This window comes from Petaurus breviceps, unplaced genomic scaffold, assembly GCF_028583685.1.
Source record: "Petaurus breviceps papuanus isolate PSGF00001 unplaced genomic scaffold, PetGlider_PUasm1.0 187, whole genome shotgun sequence".
NCBI lineage: Eukaryota > Metazoa > Chordata > Mammalia > Diprotodontia > Petauridae > Petaurus > Petaurus breviceps.
In genome coordinates, this window is record NW_027185799.1 from 29384188 (window position 1) to 29401037 (window position 16850).

At 46.1% G+C, this 16850-nt stretch overlaps 2 protein-coding genes and 1 pseudogene across 9 annotated transcripts in view; 2 read left to right on the plus strand and 1 right to left on the minus strand.

The window, feature by feature from the left end:
- LOC138163255 (eukaryotic translation initiation factor 3 subunit K-like) overlaps positions 1-877 on the minus strand; it is a 21337-nt pseudogene extending 20460 nt beyond the window's left edge.
- A 19-nt stretch (positions 878-896) lies between these two features.
- On the plus strand, positions 897-6627 carry NTN3 (netrin 3). Its single transcript, XM_069090800.1, has 6 exons — positions 897-2388; positions 2770-2958; positions 3184-3333; positions 3715-3765; positions 3907-3981; positions 4529-6627. The coding sequence occupies exons 1-6, from the start codon at positions 1482-1484 to the stop codon at positions 4867-4869; spliced, it is 1713 nt and encodes a 570-aa protein (XP_068946901.1). The 5' UTR covers positions 897-1481; the 3' UTR covers positions 4870-6627.
- A 3055-nt stretch (positions 6628-9682) lies between these two features.
- TBC1D24 (TBC1 domain family member 24) overlaps positions 9683-16850 on the plus strand; it is a 48723-nt gene continuing 41555 nt past the window's right edge. For 3 of the 8 annotated variants that reach the window (XM_069090810.1, XM_069090811.1, XM_069090812.1), the window contains exons 1-2: positions 9683-9789; positions 15466-15564. The gene's annotated coding sequence lies outside the window, so the exon portion shown is untranslated. Of the gene's footprint in view, positions 9802-15465; positions 15565-16850 lie in introns of all 8 variants that reach the window. The other 5 variants (XM_069090809.1, XM_069090816.1, XM_069090813.1 and 2 more) reach the window with 4 other exon arrangements.

A 16850-nucleotide genomic window follows, 5' to 3' on the forward strand; every position in this document is an offset into this window, starting at 1 on the left:
CCCCTCCAGCCCATCTTCCGTACACCTGACCACCACCTCACTCCCGACTTCTTCCTGTCAAGCCGACCTTTCAGCCAGCCTTCTTCCCCCATCTCCCAGAGGATGCTCCCCCTTTCGCGCTCTCTCCAACCCCCTCATCCCCACCCCCGCTACCCAGCACCAGAGACAGAGTTGCCCGGTGGCCTCCCCCCTACGCAGAGGGGCTGAAGTCTGGGATGGAGAAGAGGAGGGGGACTGGGAGGGGCGGGGCGAGGGTTAAGGGCGGCGCGCACAGCCCCCTCCCTGGAGTACTGAAATCTGCTTCTGATTTCCGCGGGGAGACTGCGGCCGCCCCTCCTCCTTCTCCCCCTTCTCCCTACCCCCCTCCCTCAGCTCCCTGGTCCCCCTTCCTCGCCCCTCCTTTAGCAAGGGCTCAGCTCCCCGCCCCCTCCCCCACCTCCGAGACTCCCCCCTCTTCCCTAACCCCCTACTTCCCCCCCCCTCCCCGCGCCGTCTCAGCTCCCCCCTCCCCCAGCTGCCCGCTTTCCCTCCCCGCCCTCTCCCAGCTCTTGAAGCAGCTGGGCTGGACTGGGCTGGGCTGGGCTGGGGAGGCTCGGAGGAGACTGCCGAGGGACCAGGCGGAGGGAGGGAGGAAGAAGGGTGCGAGCCCCAGACCCGCCCTCGGGGGCTCAAGGGAGATCCGTTTTGGCCCCCGCCCCTCCAACCTGCCTCTGGTGAGTCCGACTTGCGGCGGCAGCAGCAGCTGGTACGAGGGGGTGGGGTGGGCGTGGGTGGGGGGGCTCTTGTCATCTCTTCCCCTGCTCTCAGGCCGAGGCTAGGTGAAGAAAAAACTTTTCTTTTGCTTTGACCAGGGCGTGTCCCCCCAATCGTCTCCGGCCCCCCCCATTCAACCCCCCCCCTCCCCCCATACACACCTTTCTCCCGCTCCCGCCTACGTCTGGGTCTGTCTCCTGGTCTCTGTTTGTCCCTTAGTGTCTCTGTCTTGCAGTGTCTCCGTTTTCCGGTTTCTGCCTTGCTGTGTCTGTCTCTGTGCTTCTCTTTCTCTCTCCCTGGGTCTGTCTTGCTGTGTCTGTCTTTAACCCTGGGTTTCTGTCTTGTGTCTCCGTTTGTCTCTGTTATCTCTCCATTATCTCTCCTTGGTTTTGTCTCTGTGTTAGTGTCTCTCCTTCCATATCTCTCTTGTCTTGCTGCATTTCTCTCCCCTTGCCTTTAGCTTGCTGTGTCTATATTTGTGTGTGTGTTTCTCTGTCTGTATTTCTGTGTCTCTGTCCTTGTTTCCCTCACCCCCCCCCCCCCACTGTCTTGTCAATATGAAGCTCCCATCCAGTTTCCACTTGCTACACAACCTAGGAGGACATAACTGATATAGGGACCCTTTCTTTTCTGACTTCCCCCTCTAACCTACCTCCTAGCCCTTTAACCTACCTCCTAGCCCTGACCACATCCTGCCACTCAGCCAGATCCCCTTAGGGACCTGGGCCATGCTGGGCCAAATGCTGTGGCTCCTGCTGGCTGCCTGGATGCTGGCTCCAGTGCTGAGTGCTAGCCCACAGGTCCCAACAGACCCCTGCTATGATGAGGCAGGAGCCCCACAGCGCTGTATACCAGAATTTGTCAATGCAGCCCTGGGGCGTGAGGTGCAGGTTTCCAGCACAGACCCCCGGCAGACCCACCCTGCAGCCTTCCTGACAGATGCAAGTGCAGCTGCTGACCGTACCTGCTGGCGCTCAGAAACACTGACTCGGACACCATTAAATGTCACATTGACACTGCCACTGGGCAAGGCCTTTGAGGTAGTCTACGTGAGTCTACACTTCTGCTCAGCAAGGCCTGATTCTGCTGCTGTCTTCAAGTCCCAGGACCATGGCCGCAACTGGTCACCACTGCGCTTCTTCTCCTCACAGTGTAACCGAGTATACGGTAGGCCAAGCCGGGCTATGGGACAGGCCCCTGCCCAGGCCTCTTTGGGCTCCATAGTCCCTCGAGGCCCTGAAGCACTTTGTTCTGAGCCTCCACCAAGGACTGGTCCCCTCCTAGCCTTCAGCATGCAGGATGGCCTCCCACCTGGCCAGGACTTGGATTCCAGTCCTGTACTACAGGACTGGGTCACAGCCACAGACATCCGTGTGGTGCTTACCCGGCCAGTGGGGCCAAGGGCTACAGAGGGTGGGGTTGTGGCACCATATGTTTACTCTGTGGGTGAACTCCAGGTGGGTGGGCGCTGCAAATGCAATGGACATGCATCTCGATGTGTGGTGGACACCCAGGGCCGCCTGGTGTGTGACTGTAGGCATGGCACTGAGGGCCTGGATTGTGAGCGCTGCAAGCCTTTCTACTGCGACCGGCCCTGGCAACGGGCCACAGCCCATGAGGCACACGCCTGTCTGGGTGAGGCAAACATGCCATGCCATGCATATCCAGCCCCAGTTCCACCCCCGGGAGGGGGACCCTTAAAAGCATTCTGTGTTTGGTCTGGGTCCCACAAGTTCCTGACTGCATGACTTCCTGACCCATTCTTTCTTTTATTGACTCATTTAACAAACCCTGGTGCTGGGCCCTGTGACCTCCTAACCTTGACCTTTCCCTTCAGCCTTCCCAGAAAAAGTTTTATGGAGGTGAACAGTAAAATGAGTCCCCATTGCCTATCATAGTTGCACCCCCAACCTCCTAGCCTGCTCCTTCTGCCCAGCCTTTTGTCCCCATCCTAGTCTAATTCCCTGTTCCTCAGTCTGAGTCTCCCCTCTTTTCCATGCCCCCCAATCCTTCCAGCCTGTTCCTGTAATGGTCATGCTCGTCGCTGCCGCTTCAACATGGAGTTGTACCGATTGTCGGGGAGGCGTAGTGGAGGTGTTTGTCTCAACTGCCGGCATAATACAGCAGGGAGACACTGCCACTACTGTCGTGAGGGTTTCTACCGTGACCAAACCCGGGTTCTGAGCCACCGACGTGCCTGCAAGGGTAAGACCTCACCCTAGTTCCTGACTAAGCTATGACCCATATCCCTCCACTCTAAGACTCCAATTCCTGAAACCCAGTACTGACCCCAGACTCCTACCCTTGACCTCCAACATTAACTAACCTTTGGCTCTAACCTCCAGCCCTGCCCCCCCTAATCCTGACCCTGGGACCCCCAGGGGCTTCTGCCTGCAAGGGTGAGACCATCCCTAACTCCCCTATCTCCAGCCTGTGACTGTCACCCTGTTGGAGCTGCTGGCAAAACCTGCAATCAGACAACCGGTCAGTGCCCATGCAAGGATGGAGTGACAGGCCTTACCTGCAATCGCTGTGCTGCTGGCTTCCAACAGAGTCGCTCACCTGTAGCACCATGTGTCAGTGAGTAATCATCCACATACCTTTCTGCCACTGAGTAATTTCAAGGACCCAGATCCCTAGAGCTCCCCTCAAATTCCTTTGCTTCCTGTATCAGTGAGTGGCCCAGTCACCTATGTTTCCAGGCCCCAGGTGGTGACCTAGGCCCCCCTATTTTGTCCCAAAGATTTGTTCCAAAGACTCCAGAGGTCACCTGTGTTAGTGAGTGGCACAGGTTCCCAGTCTCCCCAATCTCTCCCCAAGTTTTCAGAGATCCCTTGGGCCCCTTGAGTTAGTGAGTGACCCCAGAGCCTACAGAATCCCTAAGAACCCTCCTGTCCCCAAGTCTTCTTCAGGAGGTTCTGGGAATCTGCTCAAACTCAGCTTCTTTCCTCCTTCCCATAGAAATTCCAGCTATTGTACCCACAGGAGTGACCAGCACGGTGGCCCCTGAGGGTGAGTGACAGAGAAAGGGTTTAGAGGGGATCTGAGGGAGGCGGAGATTTGAAAGAGGTGGAGGTTCAAAGAAGGAGGTGAAGAGGAGCAGGGAAGAGCTATGAGACTTTGGGCTCTAAAGTCTAGCTTCCTGGCCCCCAGATTGTGACTCTCATTGCAAACCAGCCAGGGGGAGCTACAGGATCAACCTGAAGAAATACTGTGGAAAAGACTATGGTACCAAACCCTTCCAACACCGGATTCCCCTCACACTCACACATGAATCGACTCTACTATTCCTGGCACTGACAGGTCCCCAACACTAAGCCCTTCCTCAGCTCCGCCCATTCCACTCTCTGGACCCTTAAAACCCAGACTCCACCCCCAATTCCTGGTCCTGCCCATTCCCGACCCACCCTCAAAATTGGCCCCACTCCCAAGCACACATTCCCTTCCTTTCCTTTCTGATCCCCTTTCCTCCCTGACTCCTCTCTCTCCCCTACGAATCCAACCCCAGTCTTGTTCCTTCCCATTTTAAAAATCCGCCCCAGTCCTCCTATTTCTTCCCCCACCCCCACATCTCCGTCCTGTTCCCTTCCCCTGACGGGTCCCCCAACCCTAGCTTTGCCCAGCCCCATCCACAGGCCCCGCCCCAGTCATCACTAGCTCCGCCCTCGTTTATGACTTTGCCCCTCCCTACCCTGGCCCCGCCCATCCCCGTCCCGGTTCTTCTCCAGACCCCTCTCCCACGTGATGTGACCCCTCCTTCTCTCCCCCACCCCAGCGGTGCAGGTGGCAGTGGGCGCCGCCGAGGCCGTCGGTTCGTGGACGCGCTTCTCTGTGGCCGTGGTGTCCGTGTACAAGAGCCGTGAAGAACGTGCGAGGCGCGGGGAGAGCGTCCTGTGGGTTCCCGCGCGGGACCTAGCGTGTCGCTGTCCACGCGTGCACCCGGGGCACAGTTACTTGATCCTGGGCGGGACAGGACCGGGAACCGGGGTCGGGGAGCGGGCGGGACTTACCGCCGGGCGGGGCAGTCTAGTTATCCCCTGGAGGGATGCTTGGGCTCGGAGGCTCCGGAAATTACAGCGGCGGGAGCGGCAGGGACGCTGTGGAGGGGCCGCGTGACAGGGAAGGAAGGGAGGGCATCAAAGCAGGGACATGGAGTGGGGAGGGGCGCCTCTTGGGAACGTGTGTAAGTGAGCAGGCGCGTGTGTGAGGGCACCCTGTGGTCACGGAATAGGAGAACGGGGCGGGAGAGGCCATGAGGACACCGGGCCCTGAGAGAGTGGGCCAGGACCTTGGAGAGAGGGAGCCCTTGCCCGGAAACCCTGCTTGTAAATACTGTAAATACCTCGACCGCCGGCGGTCTTGGTCGCGCTGTGTGGTCCTTATTGTATCTGTCCTTGAGTCATTGTACTTAGCTCTGTATCATTGTATCACTAGCTGTATCACTTTATGTATAGCTGTATTGCTGTATCCATTGCTGTACTGATCCCTGTATCGATGTATCCATCGCCATGTCGTTGTGTCTGGTGTCATCTGTATCGCCGCCATCCCCTCCCGATTCTACCTCTGTTGCTCTCCTTTATAGAGTCTTATAACCCCGAGGAACCTCAGGGGGTCACCCATCCCAACCTGTAACTTCTATAGCATCCCTGGCAAGTGACTATTCAACTTGAAGAACTACTTGTCCATACGGGGGCAGCTCTAGTTGCTAGGAAGTTTATGACTCTCTCCCCACCCCCAGCAGATCTACCTCTTTAACTGACACACTGATCTTTCGTGGCTAGGGAGTACAGTGCATAGGGCACAAGCATTGGAGTCAGGAAGACATGAGCTAGAATCCTGCTTCAGAACCCTAAAGACCTGTATAACCCTGGGAAAGTCGATGGAAATCTAGCTCAGTTTCTTCATCTGTAAAATAGGGATAACAATAGCACTTGCCTGATAGCCTTATTGTGTGAAGAGTAAATGAATCAATTTATGTAAAGCAACATTGTTATTCTCTCCTGGCTTAGTAGATTTAAAATTAGGAAGAAACAGAAGTAACTTAGTCAAAACCTCTCTTTTTACAGATAAGAAAACTAAGGTTCAGAAAATTGAAGTTCAATGAGATGGAGCCAGGATTTCAGTGCTCCTTCCACTGCACCAAGCTGTTGAGATTTGAACCTTAGTCTTATGAATCCCCAAACCCAATTCTCTCTTCTGAGTCCAAGCAAAATAAATCCCTTTAGATATTTCAGAAGATCTCAGAGTAGAAAGAGACTTCAAAGTCCATCTAGTCCCAACTCATCTCTGAACAAGAATTTCCTCCACAACACACCCAACAAGTGGTCATCCTGCATTTGCTCAAAGACTCCATTGAGCATTCATCCACTACCTCCCAAGGCCACTGATTCTACTCTTGGGTTGCTAAATTGTTACAATGTATTTGAAGCCAGTTGTCATGTTCTCCCTTCCCCATTAAATCTGTCACTCAGGCTAAAGTACTAATTACTAATATCATTCTGGTTCCTCTCCAACTAATTAACATCCCTTAAATATGGCACCAATAGTGACCAGAATACTCTCGATGTGGTCTGATGAGAAGAATTTAATGGAACTATAACCTCTTGGACCCACTATGCTTTTACCAGTGTAGCCTAAAATCACATGAGTTTTCGTGGCTACCTCATCACTGTTTTCTGCTAAACTTGCAGTCCACTAAAAACCTCCAGGTCCTTTTCCAGTGAACAATTGTCTAGTTATGATGTCTAGCCCCATCCTAAAACTTGTGCAGTTGATTGTTTTTAACCCAAATGGGATTACATTTAGCCCAATTGAATTTAATATTAATTCTATTCAGCCCATCTTTCCAACCTATAAAGATCTCTTTGGATCCCATTTCTGCTGTGTGTGTTATGTAACCTTTCCAGCTTCCTGTAATCCTCAAATTTGACAAGCATGTCATCTAGGCCTTTGTCCAAGTCAATTAAAAAAAAGGTTTATTAAAACAAGCTAAAGGAAAGAGCAGCACTCAATTAGAGACATACTTCCAGGTTGAGATCTACCCATTAGTCACCACTCTTTCAGCTAAGTTATTCAACCAGATGTTTATCTATATAGCTATATTATCATTTAGTCTACGTCTATCTTGTTCATGTGATTATCATGAGAAATTTTGTTTTGTCTTGCTGAAATCCAAATATATTGTGTCTAGGGAGTTCTAACAGTTCTAATCTTAAAATGGACCTATGATTTTGTCAGATTAGGGAGATCTCAATAAGGAATTTCCTCTACTCAGTGAACTAACACTTGTTAAGTCACTATTATGTGCCAAATACTGAGAGATGGCAAAAGACAATCCTTGCTCCCAGGAAACTTATAACTTCTCTAATGGGAGAGATAATGTACAAACAACTCTGTAAACACGAGATATACACAGGATAAGTTGGAGGTAATCAACACAGGGAAGGCACTTGTATTAAGGAAGATCCAGAAAAGCTTTTTGCAGAAGGTGAGACTTAAGCTGAGGCTTGAAGAATAGCAGGGAAGTCCAAAGGAAGAGAGCGTCCCAGGTATGGGGAAAAGCAAGTGAAAATCCCCAGTATCAGGAGGATAGAGTGTTCTGTTCCAGGAACAGCCAACAGGTGCCTATCAACAACTTGTAATCTTAGAGTTGATTGGGCATTTAGAGGTTAAATGTCTTGCCCAAGGTCACATAGCCAGTCAGACAGGACTTAAACCCATGTCTTGCTGACTTTGAGGCCTGATCTCTATCCATTATACTAAACTACCTTTAGTATCTAATTTAGTAACTTTGTCAAAAAAGAAAGAAATGAAATGAAATTAGATTGGCATGACTTTTTCTTGATGAAGCTATGCTAGTTTGGTGATGATAGATTCATTTCCCAAATGCTAACAACAAAACCAAAAACAACACACACATTTCTCTATCCCTTGTCTCTTCCCTTGTGATAGAAAGTAGGGTTTTTAACAGAAGATATACTTCACCAAACCAAAATTCACTCACATGTTCAATTATAAAACTTCCATTAGACACAAAACCCCTTCATTCATGCTTCCTCCACCATGATGATGGAGATTCTCTGAACCTTCTCAGTATACATCCTAGCACGTGTATCCTCTGGTTGTACTCTCCTTACCTTTGGAGTGACCCCCATCTCCTCCCATAACCATTCAGTGCTTAAAAAGTGCTGAGTAGGACAAAGTCTGGGCACATCTAGAATTGCTATTTGGTGACGGGAGTGAAATAATCTCCAGATATAGGGCAAAGCTCATCCAGCCATGTCTTTCAACCTATGTGCCCCACCCCAATAGGAAACTATAATTAAAAGAAGCAAAAATTTTTAAACAAGTCCCCAAACACATCCCTCCAATCTATTCTCCCTTTTTGCATCTCTATATCTATTTCTGTGTCTCTCTTTATATCTCTATGTGTATCTTCCTTCTTTTACATCTCTTTGTTCACATCATTCATTTTGCGATGAGAAGAGGCTCCCCATGAAGCAGCCTAACACTCCTTCAAACGTCCAAGGTCACTGTGGTTTCTGAAGATGCTGTAAATTGCTGTGGGCACTTCAGAGACTGTGGTCACTACAAATACAATAAGCATTATGGGCACTGTGGTCATACAGACACTCTCTTCTTGGAAGAAGTGGTCAGCACAGACACTGCCTACTTCAAACACGATGTTCCCTATGGACACTGGTTAGTGGTTATTTTCAGCAAATTCCTTTAAGGTGATTAAGAAGGAAAAGTCAGAGAAGAATAATGGAAACAGAGAAACAGACCGGGTGATAAAATCAATGGCTCCCCATAGCCCATGAAATAAAGTACAAATCTCAGATCCTGGTCCTCCTCAACCTGGCTTCAACATACCTTTCTGGCCTTTTCTCCTATTTTTTCCTTCATATGCTCTGGTCCAGACAGATTTCATGTCCCCTACTGTAGCCCTGCTCATTCTGGGCTCATTCCTTTGCTCACATAATATATAGTATTCCTATTCTTGGAACGGAGTCCTTTCACCATTCCATCTGTTGAAATCATTCTCCCCCTTTAACACCAAACTCAGGCAACACCTCCTTCATGAAGTCTTCCCTTACACTGCTAATCCCCAGCTGACTCTCCTCAAATTTCCTATAGCACTTTGCCTACACTTTTCTTTTTGCTCTTATCCCAACTCTTCCTTGTACTATAAGTATGCTAATTTTGTTTCTTCTATTAATCACTCAACATTTATTAAACACCTGTTGTGTCCCGGGCATTGTGCTAGGTACTACAAAATCAAAACATAAGTTCCTTCAGAACAGATTGGCATTTAAAAAAATTTAATGACTGTAATCCAATATAATTGTTTCCCTTTGTAATCCTATGTATTTTATGCATTTAAAAAATTATTCTGAGGAGTCTCTATAGACTTCTCAGACTGTCAAATGGGGTCCATAACTCAAAAAAGGTGAAGAATTCCCCTCATTTTCTGAGCTAACAGGAGACCAGAAAACGGTGAAGTGACGTGCTAAAAGTCACACAGCTAAAACGTAGCATACTCGGACTTAGGTTCTCCAGGTCCCTGACCAGTGCTTGCTCCCTTACTATACAGCCCCTAGCTGGAGAGTCAAAGATTCCCATGGCAATTATCTTCAGGAACTTTTGGAGGCGAGGTGACGGACAACTTTCTGATAGAGGGATATACTTTCCCCATCCCCTTCCACCTGGGGGTCTCCTTAGCCTCTCCCTCCTTGCTCCCTTCCCCACTCCCTAACACTTCCACTCCGTCTCCACCCACCACCCACCACCGCCGGGTGCCTAACTCCGCAGCGCCGCGCATGCTCTCTTCACGCAAGAGCGCACTAGCAAAGGGAAGTGTTCTAGTAATGCGCATGCTCAAGTCCAGGTATTCAGGCTCGCTTTGTGAGAGCCCGTGGGCGGTGCGTGCGCGGCACGGGGCGGGACGGGGGCGGGGCGAGTTAAAACGACGCTTGCGCGTTCGATCTGCCCGCTGTTGGTCCGGGAGCCGAGGTGAAAGCGGACCTTTGGAGCTGGGTGAGGTGCTGGGTAAATGAGGGCATGGGGGTCTCCTCAATGGAGATTTAAGGGCTCCAGGTGCCAGCGGGAGGGCAGAGGAGAGGCAAAAGGAGCTCTGATGGGTGACAGATTGTCTAGGTGTGGCGACGCTTCAGGGGAGCTGGGGGCTTCAGGGGGTCTGAGGGGGGATGTGGAGGCCTTGAGAGTTGTGAGGGAAGAAGGGGCTCATGGCCGGACTTTGGGGGCACAGAGGGCAAGGGTGTTGTTGGCAAGAGAGAAGGGGTATATGAGGAGCATGTGGTGTGGGGGAAGCTTGGGAGAAGGTCGGGGCTTTGATGGGGAGAAATGTAGGTGACTAGGGGGCTGGAGTGGGGGTGGGGAGCCGGTTGGGGGGGGGGGCAGATCCCCGTGGAGCAGGGGATTGGGACTGGAGAGGGATGGGGAGGTCTTTTTCATCTGTCTGGGGCGGGGGAGTTCATGGTACAGCAGAGCAGAACTGTCAGATGGGGCCAGACATCGACCAAATCCTGTGCCTGGTCAGGGTCTGTTGTGGAAACGGGTGACAAGTGCGGGTTAATCCGAGGAGCTCAGGGTGAGTGTTGTGAGTGTTTGTCCAATAGCCTGAAGGGGAAAAGAGGCTTTGAATCAACAGGCTTGAGCAGTTAAATAACTGCACAGTCAGATAACCTATCAGGTCAGGTCATTTGCTCTTTCCTCAAGACAGCTTCTGAGTATTCACACGACCCTGAAAACTCAGGTGTTGTCACAAAAAAGCCAAAGAAGCTCTCTAAACTCTAGGAACCTCCCGAGTTGAGAGAGGCTGATTCAAGTATGAATGGTCAGACACTCAGCATGACCAACTGCCCTTGATGAATTAGTCACAGGGTAGGGCTTATTCTTGTGATGCCCTTAAAAGAGAAGACCAAATTCCTTAACTGCTGAGGTGGGGAAGCCCCTTAAATGGGCAGGAATGATATCTAGTGCCTGCTCCAAGGAGCCAGACCTAAGCAATATATTTCCTTCATTAAATGAGACCAATGTTCCCCTCATTAATTGAGAACTGTTGTCATCCATCTTCTGGTCCCTTCCAAAGAAGAGTTCCTTTTTTCAAAGCTCAGAAGGAGGGGCTTATTGCTCTGGTTCCTGTAGAAGTGGAGTAGATGTGATCTCCCTTCCTGATCCTCCCCAGTGATTTATGTTTAGAGCCTCCTGAAAGAGATAAAAGGATAACCTGGGGCTGAGTAGTAGATTGAGGAAGTAGATGCCTTGATCTAGAGCAAGGAAATGAGACCTGAAACAAGATTAAACCTGAAGGGTTAAAAAAAAACCAACAACCAAAACCTTATATAAGCAGACCTTCTGAGGTAGCAAAAAGCCACTTAGGTAGACCAACAGCAGTGAAAGTCATGTCTCAGGATGACACAGTGTATACTCAGGAGGACTAGAAGGCCTCAGGCATCAGGAGATGCTCCTTGATTTAACTTCCATATTTTATTTTGGGCTTATTCTCTCCCCTACCCTCTCAGTGGGGATAGATCTGGTGCTGGTCAGAGGAGATGAGAGAATTTTGAGAACCCCATACTTAAATCAGCAGTATCTCTGAATGCTAGATTCTAGAGAAATATCCTTCCTGAGCAGATAGGTTTCTACAAAGCAGAGGCGTACTGATCCTAGGAATCTTTGCCTCCATCCCTTTTTTTTACTGTATTAGCTCTTCCTGGGTGTGGGCACAGTGCCAAAAACTCTTGGTAACCTTTGAGGACTTTGGACAAATTAATCTCACCATTCTTAAGCTGAAGCTCAATAAAAGGAAACTATGCCTTAAACAAACTTTAAACTATCCATGCAATTTATACTGATCCTGTTGTCCCTGCTAAAATAGAAACCACTTTGGAGACAGAGAGAGATCAGTATGCTTTTGGCATTGAGTTTCCTATTCCTGCCTACCTCACCCTGAATTGCACCCTCTTATCCTTGGGCTGACACTGGTAAAGACTAGTAGCTTGATAAAATATTAGCAGGTTTTTAAATCATTTTGGTGTGGTATGCCTATTAAGGATGAGATTAGTTCCAGGAATGACTACTTTTGAAGGGTCCTATATTCTCTGACCAGTACTAGGTCAGGCTTTTTTTCATCTTTATCTTCCACTCCCCTTGGGTCCTTTAACTTAATCTTTTTAAATCTGTCTTGTCAGGCCCTTATAGGACCTTTGCTTTGGATTTTCAATTTCAAATCTAGAGAACACTCTTGATATGTTTCATTTGGTACCCAAATTCCTTACAATTAATATCTTTCTATGGATTTCACACTAAATTTGTGCATATTAGCTAACTTCATATTGCTTCATAGAATCATACTTAAAGAGACCTTAGACAGCTATATAATCTAACTCCTTGTCTGATGGATGAATCTTCTCTTTAAGATTTCTGTCAAGTAGTCACCCAGTCACTGCCCAAATTCCTGGGGTGATGGAGAATTTATTACCTCCTGAGGTAGTCCATTGCATTTTTAACGGCGCTAATTGTTAGGAAGTTCTTACCGGTTTGTATCTGATATGTCTCTCTGTACTTCTACCTGTTGGACTTAGTTGTGTCCTCTAGGGCCAAGCAGAATAACATTCATTCCTTTTCTCTGTAATATTGCTTTCACTTACTGTGTACTAAAATGTTTAGATTGATAGCTTTCAAAAATATGAAGGATTATGTCTCCATTAAATTTCTTCTTTTAAGTTCCTTAATAACATGGTTTTGAGTCATCTGCCTCTAGTTTTTCATATTTTTTAAAATATGGTGCCCAGAAATGAACACAATTAGTCTGACCAGCATAGAGCACTGTGATATTGTCACCTCTCTTATTCTTTTACACTATCTACTTTTGTTATTTCAGCCCAGGAATCCATTTCCTTTTTTTTTTTTTGCCAGTAGTCACACTGATTCACATTAACCTTAAAGTCCATTTAAGCCCACTAGTCTCTTTTTACACGAATTGCTGCCTAGCTACATCTTCAGCATTCTGTACTTGTGCTATTATAGTTATTTTAAAACTGTTTAAGCTTTTACATTCATCCTCAAGAAATTTCCTCAGAAGTCTGCTTCATTGTTCCAGCCTGTCATATATTTTTGGATCCCAATTCTGTTATCTAAATATTACCTATCCTCAACTCAGTGTAATATACAAATTTTTCATTATCCTATTTATTTCTTAATTCATTAATAAGCTCCAGAGACAGGTTAGGGATATAGCTATTCACACATTACTAGAGATTGTTTTTAAAGCTGACATTTTTGGGTTAGGTCTTTCAACCAATCTCAGATGCATCTAATTGTAGTATCGGAACCTATTTTTAAAAATTTCAACCATCTTTGTCAAATCACCTGCTGATATCCATGCATATTATTATCTTTGAAAACTTATAATAATTCTAATAGTTCTGTCCAAAAAAGGAACCAGGTTAGTTTGTCATGACCCATGCTGTCTTGTAGTGTGACTTTAACTTCCTTAAGTTTGAAAATCATCCATTTGATCCTCTCATAAAATTTTGCTGAATATGGATATCAAACTAACCCATCCACAGTTGCAAGAAACTGAGATAATTTTATCGTCTGGATATTATTTACCCATTTCCAGTTGTATGTTCAGAGAAAACAGAGAGTAGTTCAGCAGTTACTCTGGGGTATAATTTGTCCAAGCTAGGTACTTGAATTTATTTAGAATAACTAAGTGGTGCCCTTTTATTATCTCTTAACTTATCTTAAATTTCAATTCTCTCTTGACTTTTATTGTTCTGTCTCTCCCAATCATTCTTCTTGATAGATAAAACAAGAAAAATTGGAGTTGAGTAATTCTACTTTCTCTCTGCCATTTGCTAAGATTGCTCCATCACAGACCTATTCCTTCCTTGTTGCTCTTGTCCCCAGTGCAGGTAAAACATTTGGCCTTTAGCATTTTTTACAGGTCTTTAGACTATTTTGGACTTAAGTCTCCCTTACAGTTTTTTACAGATCCTTGCTTTTGTGCTTGATCTTGGTTTTATGCACTCCTATCTCCTATAAAAGTCCTTTTTCAATCTACTCATCAGAGATTCTGTATAACACCACTGGATATTTTAATCCCTTCTGAGGTGGAAGTCATCTTAACCTTAGCCCAAAGCACTTTCTCTCTCTCTCTTTGTTTCTCTGTCTCTATCTCTCTGTCTCTCTCTCACCTGGGTCCCCTTATCTTGGCCACTCTTGAAGTATAGCATCTGCTTATGGGCCCAATCCTACTATTGATCATCATGGAAATTTTGACTCTTTTGTTTCTGCAGCAAATCATTTCTCTCTTTAAGCAGCTTGGTGACTCCCTGTTCCTGAGGCCCACCATATTAATGCCAGACTGAGTGAGGATACCTGATCTGCTTTAGCCAGCTGCAGCTTAGAACCCTTACCCTCCCTGATAAGTAGTGATTATAGGTGTCTACCAACATTGCTACAAACTCTCAATTTCACAGAAGCTTGTCCTTGGGGGAATCAATTTTGGGGGAATTTTTCATGTCTCATTTCCCTGTGTTGTTTTACTTCCATGTTCAAGATTTTAAAAGATACCCTGATACTTCACTCCCAAAGGAGTATATGTTATTCTAAGATCCTGTTTTATCTTGATTAGTGGAAATTTCCTCTACCATGATGCCAGGCCAGATCTTCTGAGATCTTCTGTATCACAGCTTTGTCCACAGTCTTCCCAGTCCCTCAGTTTTCTTGCTGTTGGCCTCTTGATCACTCTATTTTACTGCCCAGTTGTGGTTCCATTTGCTACACCCCATCAATGTTAACCTAACCATCACTGCTTCCTTTGGAAGACAGGTATAAGGGAGAAAGTAAAAATGTTGGGTGGAATTTTAGAATTAGTTGACTTTTGTTCTCCTTTGCCTTGTAGAAGCAGAACCATCTGTATGGAATTGGATTATATCTCTATCAGAAGTTACGTAATGAAGCCTGAGGATAGGATACATAAAATCATCCCTCTCTGCTGAAGCAGCTCTTGCTCAGAGCCTGGCAGAACCAATTTATCCGATTAGTCAAGGGAACCAAGCAGTGCCTGGTATCTCACAGATGAGGCCATGCAGGACCATGGTTAAGAGAAAACTAACTTTTGGGCTAAGGATCAACTAAACTGACCATAGTGCCTGAACCTATGAGTCAGATATCTTACAGGTGGGAAAAAAGGCTAGAAGCCTGGTTTTTTCCCCCACAGGTTTGTATTGCTTCAGAACTTGCAACCTGTATCTCCACATTGCCATCATAGATTGAAAAGGTGATAGCTAATGGTGTTGCTTCTTTCAGCAAATGACTTGCAGTCAACAGGAAGGATACTATCACACTTTGGCATATATCATAGTCTCCTTCCTCCAGAAGTTATGATTTAACTATATCTAGTCTTGAAAGTTCTGTCTTTTAATAAATTTAATTCTAAAGGCAGACTCACACACCAAACAGTATTTAAGAAGAGGTTCTCAAATGGATTTCATTGTCTTTGATTTTTAAGAATGTAGGGGAAAGAAGGAATATGAAGCAAGATGATTAGGAGCCCAGAGTTGGATGTGATACAAAATCTAAGGAACTATTTACTGGGAGCATTCTGTGCCCTTGCACAGAAACCAATGAGTATTTGTTGAGTGCCTACTATGTGCCCTGTTGCTTGTTACTTGTCTATAGGATCTCCAGAGGACCCAGAAGATTTTTCTTGCTTTAAACACTGTGGGCTTGGGGCTCAGCCACTATTTCCAGTCTTGGATCCTGTGGACCACCCTACAGGTTTGGCTGTTAGCTATATCTCCTTACCTTGGTATGAACTTCCTACCTGTGGCAGACCTGCATTTTCTGTGACTAACACCTCATTAGTGGTTACATCTATGTTGTACCTGGCACGTGGCCCTCATTGTCTGCTACCAGCAAAGGGCTAGGAATTTAGTTCCATGGTAATTAACTACTTGGTAGTTACTATGGAATTCTAATCATTATTAATATTTGAAAAATTTCTATAGCTCATACGACAGCATTGAGATAGCATATATTAATCTCATACATGTGGACAACAAGCTTCTCTTCACTGATAGAACTTAGATACTTTTAGTGACCTGGCTGTTGTTTTTTTTTGAGAGCAGAATTCTTCAGTTTGGCATCTGTTATTAAGAAGTAACCTAGAGAAGCAAGTTTTCCTTCTATACTAAAGTAATTTACCAGGTCATACATGGTCTTTTGTGAGATATCTAAGGCTTGTTTGGTTTGCTCTATACTTGACCATACTGAATTTTTTATCTTTGAAGATCCCTAACTACCCACAGCCTCTTTCACTGGAAGCTTTTTTGTTCTTTAAGATGAAAGAGAATTGGGCATGAAGTAACTGTCCTGTTTCTTTCCTTACTTTCATTTTTTCTCATCTGAAAGATAGATTCTTTATTGATAGAACCTTTGTATTGTGTATGCATTAACAATCTGCATTTATTTCTTATAAATAGTCTCTCATAATTTAATCCTAAAATGGATTTTCTGTAGTACCATAATGAAATTTTCCCCCTTTTAAATTCTGAACATTATAAGTACCAACTAAAATAAGAACTTCCATGTACATAGTAGAACAGAAAGAGAGGGTTGCATGTGAAACTGCATATCTCTACATATAGCTTTTCGTTTTCAGTTATATAATAAATTCAACATCTGTCTTTCAAAACTGTCTTATTTTTCCATTTCCTTCTGACCTTCCTTCTTTTCTGTGAATTTCTAAAGTATGTTTCAGTGATGCTTCTTTCTACTTAATTCCTTTTTTGGGCAATCTTATCCCTAACTCCTCTTTGTTTCCTCATCACCATCCTCTCCCAAACTGAGGAAAATGAAGAATAAAACCTTTGTAACAAATATGTCTAGTCAAGCAAAATAAATTCCCACATTAGCTAGGTCCAAAAATGTATGTTTCATTTTGCACCTTGAACCCATTACCTCCTTGTCTAGCAGTGAGTAGTATGTCTCATCATTGGTCCCTTCAATTGACTTTTGTTAAGAAGAGGTTCTCAAATGGATTTCATTGTCTTTGATTTTTAAGA

Coding starts and splice junctions, on each gene's coding strand:
- NTN3 (XM_069090800.1), top strand. CDS start 1,482: ATGCTGGGCCAAATGCTGTGGCTCCTGCTGGCTGCCTGGATGCTGGCT. Junction 2,959..3,183: donor CCACCGACGTGCCTGCAAGG/GTAAGACCTCAC, acceptor CCCTATCTCCAG/CCTGTGACTGTCACCCTGTT. Junction 3,982..4,528: donor ATACTGTGGAAAAGACTATG/GTACCAAACCCT, acceptor CCCCCACCCCAG/CGGTGCAGGTGGCAGTGGGC.